The 8,684-nt window shown below is 33.9% G+C and overlaps 1 protein-coding gene across 1 annotated transcript; it reads right to left on the reverse strand.

Annotated features, from left to right (window-relative positions):
- Nucleotides 1-7,610: 7,610 nt before the first annotated feature.
- Nucleotides 7,611-8,639, reverse strand: LOC128552363 (uncharacterized). The gene has a single exon (XM_053533389.1). It carries the CDS (start codon nt 8,637-8,639, stop codon nt 7,611-7,613), a length of 1,029 nt encoding a protein of 342 aa, XP_053389364.1.
- Between the last annotated feature and the right edge of the window lie 45 nt (nt 8,640-8,684).

Consider the following 8,684-nt stretch of genomic DNA (forward strand, 5'->3'; position numbering starts at 1 on the left):
TGCACTCATTTTGGGAAAAAGACATACTTTTTGGCATTGGGAATATAGCCGAATAACGGCTATAAAAACCCCCCCAAAAACCCCTGCCCCACGACATAATTCTTACTTTTACTGTTTTAGCGGTGCCGCTATTTGAAGGTAATTTTCTCTGGAAATACTTACATTTACTCGTTGTTTTATAAAGGTGTCTGAATTATTAAGCACCGTTCGGATTTAGGCACTGACTGGACCAGTATCGTACGACATATCTTGACGTTTATTACTCCAGTGTTTGTCAAGTCATGTAACTGTAACTCCAAAATAAGAGATATAAAGAAAACATTTTTTTTCGTTTGGGGCTCAGCGGGGAGACATCACATTTGGGACTGCCAAGCACGTGTTCAGATTTTAAGTTATCTATTGCATCGGGCCACTTACCTGGCATTTTGAAATTTTTGCATTTCACCTTGCTGAACTTTGAAAGTGTCATTAATTCGAACTGTTCAATGAATTTTTCTGCGTTTTCCATACAGTCTTGACCAGTAAAATAACCAGTTTTCCAAATAACAGGATCAGGCTCCTTGTTTGCCGCCATTTTGGAAGGGAGGTAATTATTGCAAGGGACATAAATGTTAACCGTTCTCATGAATATTAATAGATGAATATTAATTAGCTCCGCCTTCCACCGTAAACTGGATGTCGTCTAGACTTTACCCAAAATTTAGACCCAGAAACGCACCCGAGGCCACCATTTCATACCTGTTTTTCTAATTTTCAAGGAGCACAGCCCCCTGGCACCCCCACCCCCAATCAAGAGGTGAGTAACCCCTCAATTACCTCAAAATTTAGATTCATGCCTGTATTTTAAAAAATTCCAGGGGGAGACCCTCCTGACACCCCCTTCCACCCCACCCCCACCCACTAAAATGAGGGGAGTACCCCACTAGTAACATGGGCAACGCGCCATTCCCATACCTTCCCGCCTAAGACTCCAGGTTCTTTTCGGGCATTATACCAGACAAAAAAAGTTTCATCAAATGAATTAACGATGTAAACAGGGGGTCATCTCATTCACACGAAAATTACTTAAATAAAGTATCACTATTCATATGTTTTTCGTCTGATAGTTTGGTGGAACTAAGATATTTCTTGAAAAAAATGTGATTGGATGTACATGTTTCGATTTATGGAAGGCCGTACACGCCATAATGTTATAATGGAAGTCTATGGGAAAACAATTGGTGTTCTCTAACCTATAATAGAGCTAAAACGTGACTTTTGTCGAAAGCGATCACAGGTAATGTTAATGGTCACAAATCTGTGGCAGATGATGTAGAAAGACGTTTTCGTACAAAAATAAGCGTGAAATTGAAATATTTTTTTTAATTTTGGCCTCTTTGTTTGACAGGTGTGCCCATTTTCATCTGAGGTTTTGGACCAAAAAGGCTCATTTTTATCTCTGTTATGTCAGAGAATGCTAAAAATTCATAGACTTTATTTCTATTTCTTACGGAATGAATCATATTTCAGCTTCCAAACAAAATCCTATGCCAATAACTTAAATTTTCGCGAAGAAATGCTATAGAGTGACGACAGGGTCTGAACCTGGGCTTGTAAATCGACAGGGGGTGACCTTAGTAAACTGTCTATATCTTTTTTAAAACTGAACGTTTCTTGATGAAACTTTGTAAAACAATTGGTATTGGATCGTACAATAAAACAGTAACATGGGAAAAAAAGAAAAGATCCAATCATCTTTATAAAGGTCAGAGACCATCAATTCAAAAAAGTACAGGGAACTTACTGGGAATGAGGTAAGTGTATACCTGGGAATAAGGTAGCGTCTGTGCGTTCTGATTGGTCAGTCATGTAAACAAACCCGAGAAGTGATTATTTTTCTTAAATAAAGTATCACTATTCATATGTTTTTCGTCTGATAGTTTGGTGGAACTAAGATATTTCTTGAAAAAAAATGTGATTGGATGTTTAAATTAATAACAGTCATGATGGATAAAAGTTGGCCAAGATGAGGAAATATTTTTAAAAATTTTGTTTTTTTCTCAATATTTGAGCAAAACATAGAAAGGGGGATAATTAAAAAAGTATGCAGCATATAATTATGGATTTGGTACTTTAAACTTTCACTTAATAGCCTCTGTCATAGTATTATATTAAAGTTTTAACAAAATCCCTTTAATAGTTTTGTAGATATGCTCCGGACAAAAATGCTATGACCAATGAAAAAGGGAGATAATTTAAAAAGTAAGCAACATAGAGTTATAATTCTTATACACAACACTTCTTCATAATAGCCTCGGTCATTATGTGGACTTTGACATAATCCTTTCGACAATTTTGCCGTTAAGCTCTGGACAATCAAATAGTGTCACGGACGCAGGGAGGCCGTTTCCATACGGGGTTGGGAATGGGTTATAAGTACGACAAAGGTATTCATTCTGTACCAAGTAGTCTGCTTAAGTACATGACATAGCTTTGCAAAACTTTTGTCTTTTTTTTCAAATTATAAACAAGTTGATCCAAATTATAGCATTAAATATAATGACCACTGTCATATACAAGTCTGCATACATACCTTTGAAAAGAAACTACAGGAAACTGATAACCGGCTATCCCGACGTCCGCTGGACAATAAAACCCCACTGGACAAATAACCCCGCTGTTAATAGGTAGGTAGAGTTTTTCATTTATTTCTATCGATACGAAGCCAATCCTTGCAATTCAACTTGACATTTTTGTTAAGGAATGGGCGTGTCTAACATGTACAACTTTTGGGCTGAAACGATTGTTATATTTTAAGAAATTCCCTAGCAATTTCTTCAGTCTGAAAAAATCTAACAAAATTCCAAAGTTTTGTTTATTAACAATCTATGAAAACTTTAATCATTTGGTTTGACAGATGTCTCTTTTCGGACCATCTGTGTGAAATTTCCTGGTTCTACGTTCTTTCTGAAAAACAATAGTAACCGTTAAAAATGTATGAATGAAAAAATATGCCTGTTGAAAACGGCCGGTAATCATGGTAATACTGTCGCTGAACTCGACTGTTAATGGACTATCCATTTACTCCGATGGCTATATGCAATTCTTTATATGTAAAACGTATTATTGGTAGCGATTTGACAAAAACCTAATCAATTATAGAAATGACTTTGTTTTATTTCAAGCGGCTTTGTCAAATACTACTATATTCCTTCTCACCCCACCCGATCATGCATTATTATCTGCTAGTAGCAGAAATTTATTAGTAATATTAGCCTGCTACTAGCACTAACAACAAACGTCTTTTAGACTGTACAGTATATCTATTAGTGCTACCGACCCTGACTGAAATTTCGCGTTATTGCCAATTCTTCACAATAGAAAGTTTTGTTTAGTTTGTTGGGTACGTAATGTAGATTTTGACAGTGGAGGAAGACACCAGATGCCCACTCCGGTGTTCTCTAAAATGTACATTTACTGCGTTTTTGCAGGTGTAAATGATTGCTTCTGGTAGTCAATTCTTAAAAAATGTTTTGATAAAGTAAGTATTTAATTCCTAATGTCATACATTTAGTATTACAATTCATTCCATTTAATATGCTAAGATGAGAGGATTGTATCTTTAATGCATTCCTACCTTTAATGTTGATATTTCCCCTGACCACCTATTTTGAAAGAAAATTCAAGTTTTTTGTACTTTAACTTCATTTGAATGAACGTGCAACAAAATTAATGATGTGTGATCTCGTTGTTTTAAATCCACATATGCAGTAACACTTATACAATTCCTAATATTTTCCTTTTTACAGTAATTATTTACTGTAGACCGATCCTCGTTCTAGATGTTAGACTTCTCTTTTCTGTTGTAACATGTCGTTGTTTGAAAGGGAAATAATGCTTGTTAAACGTATATCACACAAACTAAAACAATTTTAGTTCTATATCCAAATCTTCCCCGTTTCAATATTCAGTTATTTCAATCCAGAATGCAACATTGACCTCTGTGGTTCTTACTTTAATGTGTAATGAAATTTGCTCTATACACGAATTATTGCTATAAAACCATTCATAAGAAGTGTGAGTCCAAAATGCGACCTTTACGTTTAAACAAGGGAGCTGGGTAACATAGTTTTGCTGAGGTAACTATTTGTGTAACATATCATTAAATCCCTCAAGGAATAACAAAGTCATGCTCCGGACAAGGAATATTGCTATTTCAGCCTATGGAATAACGTGAAGAAATTTGACAATTGGCTAACTGATGTAGAAATTACAAGTCCGGACACAAAATACTTGCACTAGTATCTAGCCCTATGTAACAGATTTTGAGCCGATGGATGTAGAAGATACAGCCCAGAGAAGGATCTGCGGACAAACGAAAGGATGGACGGAACTAAGCAAATCTTTAACCGGAAAAACAGTAGAGGACTGATAATGGAGCCAGCCAGAATTACTTGACATGGCTTTAATTACACATAGCTGTACACAAATAAAAGACGAAATAACTTGCAAAAGCACAGATACTAGTAGGTTAAACAGGTACAAAACATACATAGGAAGGGACACAGTAGGGCATAAAATAAAAAGAAGACAGTTTCTAAAGACTTGCATATACCTGTATTCTCGAGTTCAACGACACCACCGGCCGTTTTCGACTGTCATATATGTTTTTAACATACATGTTTAAAAGCTAATATCGTTTTTAGAAAGAAAGTACAACCAGCAAATTTCACACATATGCTCAAAAAACATACATCTGTCAAACCAGATGATTAAAGTTTTCACAAATTGATCATAAACAAAGATATTTACATAAAACTTTGGAATTTTGCTAGATGTTACAGACTGAAGAAATTGCTAGGGAATTTCTAACAGAATTACGATCGTTTAGAGACCAAACGCTGTAAATATAAGCCATGTCCATTCCTAAACATAACTGCCAAGTTGAATTGCAAGGATTGCTTTCCTATCAATAGATATAAATGAAAAATCCTACCTACCCATTTATCCAGCGTTTATTTATTTATTTATTTTTTTTTTTAATTTTCAAAAATGGACTGGTTGGGCATTCGAAAGGATGTTTCCTGGAAATTTACTGAATGAAAAGCGAACAGTGCAGACCATGATAAGCCTGTAACTGTAGAAAGGTTTTGTGTTGCCTATTTTTTCAATTTTGTTTTGTTTTGATTTTTGTTTGTTTTTCCTTTTTATGTTAAACTTTGTTGTTGTTGTTTTTGTTGTTGGTGGTGTTTTTTTTATTGATCTTTGTTGTTGTTGTTGTTATTTCTTTATTCAAAGTTACTGTGAATTACAGCCTTTACAGGACATATATACACATGCTACATTCAATTATTTGTTAGAACAGAATATTTTCTAAGCACATAATACTTACATTTCGGTTTTATTAATAGACAAATGAAAACAACATATTTATCAGAGTTGGAGTCATACGTTTATTAATTGCAATAGTTTTAATCTGACACATCATTTATATACAAAATTTCTAAAATTTCATTAATTGCTAAGAACTTATGACATTGATTGTGCTCTTTTTAGATATAATATTACACATGTGTTAATGTTAATCAATTCTCCCTTTGCAAAAAATGAATTATTTCAACATGAATCATACAATTTTCTATGCTAAGTGATGAAAACGCATAAGTCGTACCATCAGCATAGGTTTCAGATATAAGAGAAAACAAGAAAATATAACAACTACAGCGAAGAATATACGCTCAACAGCAATGCAAATTTACAATATGTTCAATGTTATCAAACAAAAATATAAGTCTCCTAGTCCTCTTTCACCAGAGTGAATGTAAATTTTGGGGAATTCGAGAATTGCAGGGATATTGAATAAATCTGAAGAATGCAATCGACAATAGGAAAGAAAATATTGAACAAGTTCTATAACTCCGCACGAATTATTGTGCTAGAAATATAACATTATCAAGATGAATCCTACAAAGTCTTAATCTGGATTCTGTCTAACGGAAAATCATAAAAGTGTGCACAACTAGTTCTAATACTGATTAGTGTTACCAAGTTTTCAGTGTAAACAAAATCCAGTAGGGAAAGTTCAAATGAAACTAACATATCTCCTCCCTTCACAGCATTTAGTTTTTTTAATGATAAAAGTAAATCTGTTATATATGCAAGATATTCATTACAGTAAGTACATATAACAGTGTCTCTTTACAAAGAAACTACTTATGTGATGGAATAACCTCACCACGTGTTAGAAATGACTTTATTCAATTACTTGAAATAAAGATGCGACTGTTAAAAGAATAATTATCAGCTGGCTTAATAAAAAGAAAATTTTCTCTATATTAATCATATAACCCAAATTGATAAAAACAATGAATGGTCATTACAATGTAAATAATTCAGGCTAGACTAGATCAGATAATTTATAGCAAAAGAGTGCTTTAACACTATTTATGCACGATGGGCGGTTATACGTCGGGCGTAATAATTTCACGAGGGCGCAGGACGTATTACCGCCCGAGTGTATAAAGAGTGTTAAAACTGAAACTGAAAAACTGAAACTGAAACTGTTTTATTTGATTAAACGCCTATTTTTACGTAAAACATAATTATTCAGTGGCGTTTTATAAACATAAAAAAATACGTTTAAAAATTAAGACATTTTAAAGATGTATGAAATAAATGAGCATAACTATCATTGTATGTAAACTATTTAGTAAGTATTAAACAAAAGATCAGGCATCAGATAAAATTAATAAAATATTAGAATACCGGTATTAAGATACAGTAAGATAACTGTTTTGTTAGTAAATAAGTAGAAGTGAGTTATTGTGACATGTCCATAAGTTATTACAAACAACTGTATTTTTGTATTTGTGATAAAATTGTTCATATTCGAATGAATTTACACAATAAAAATCATACAGTTCATGTTACCACAATATCTTAAAAAAACACAGTCACCGTCTCTAAAAGAGTGCAAAGTAATTTCCAAAATAACGAGTTTTCAACTTCTTTTTGAAAACATCTAATGTGTCTGAGTTCCTGATTTCGAGAGGCAATTCATTTTCAAATTCAAAAACACCGTTTTGCTATAAATTATTTGAATTCTAAAATGCCTTTAATCTAAAACAGTAGATAAAATATAGTAGCGCTCTTTCTTGGTCGCAACAAAAACTTTGACGTCGCCGCACGTTATCATGACGTCATTCTAGCGTGAGCGTGTTTTAACAAAAACAAAATAGAATAATAAATATAACCACTCTGGTGATATTGCTCTAGAATTTTCACATAAAATATTTATTTAGGTTGAGAACGGATCCATCTCCTAATAGACGTCATTCAAATTTTGATACAACACATATTTGGGTAAAATAGAGCTTTATGAATTAAACTTAGTCATAAATCAGAGGATATATCGAATTTATGTTTATAAATTTTATATTAGTTGCTCAACAGTGACATGACTAAAGGGGTCTTTGTTTTGCTAATTTGGATAAACCATAAAAACGATTCTTTTAAACGACCAACAGGACTTAAGTTCCGGCACCCATGTCTTGTTTAAGCAGTATGATTTTCTGTTGCCCATTCAAATGTATGTCAAACATAACACGTATTTTATCATTCATCTAATACTGTCAGACTACATAATACACTTTTATTGCGTTTTCTTCTCCTTGAGTTCCGACAAAGAGTCTGTTTGTTTCATCACAAAAAGCCAAACACCTCTTACCTCCTATGTTGTCTGAAATAAGACTGAAACTTTGTCGCTGACTGTCCTGCATTTTATCAATGCAGACGGCATAAACAGGCGCATAGATTGAAGTGAGATAATATAAAACATCTGTTTTGTCAACCGCCATGCCAGTAACACGTTGTACTCGTAACGTTTCCAGTTCTCTTTGGTTAGTAACTGAAATTTCTTGAATGTGTTTTCCGTAGGTATTATCTGAAATATACATTATTGTTTTATTTGCATTCAGTACTACGTACTGTGGATTCTTTGCGTCGAGTGTTACCGAATGCAACAATTTTCCATCGAGATCGTACTGTTCATACTTTGGTGTGGGTTCACATAAAGTAACAAAAATTGTGTCGTGCGAACTTGTAATTCCGTAACAATTTCCGCTAAGGCTTATCTGGTTCTTCTGTTTATCCAGGGTCATGTTTTCAGTTACAGATGCAAACTGAACCGTTTTCATTTCTGGTATAGTAACAGCTATTTGCTTTTCGGAGATGACTGTAACATCCCATGGTGCTGACGTCATTTTCAGTTTGGAAAGGATCTTATCTTCCTCTACTTCCACAAGTTTAACTGTCATATTATCACGATCTGCTATGACAATACAGTTTTTCCCTAGAACTGCCAGTCCAGTAACACAACAGGTGTTTTCCTCATCAACATCTGTAGCATACAAACTAGTTACCAGACTAGTTGATTTGATTGCATCTTTTTGATCATCAAGTGTCCCGAAACTATAAGGTTGGAGTTTTAGATTAGTCATGTTTGCATCAGGCTGAAAACAATACCGTCTTATTTTCAGATATTTTTTAAGCTTTATCTCATTTAAATCATCCAGGCTCGATTTTATCTTAAGTCCGGCCTTTTTCATCGCAACAAAAGACTGGTATTTGTCTTTTTTCTTAGTCTTGAGGTAAGATTTCATTGCGTGTATGTCAAATGTATTGGCGTCACATTTGTTTTTGTACGG

The sequence above is a fragment of the Mercenaria mercenaria genome, unplaced genomic scaffold (genome assembly GCF_021730395.1).
Source record: "Mercenaria mercenaria strain notata unplaced genomic scaffold, MADL_Memer_1 contig_2522, whole genome shotgun sequence".
In the NCBI taxonomy this organism is placed as follows: Eukaryota; Metazoa; Mollusca; class Bivalvia; order Venerida; family Veneridae; genus Mercenaria; species Mercenaria mercenaria.

Coding starts and splice junctions, on each gene's coding strand:
- LOC128552363 (XM_053533389.1), bottom strand. CDS start 8,639: ATGAAATCTTACCTCAAGACTAAGAAAAAAGACAAATACCAGTCTTTT.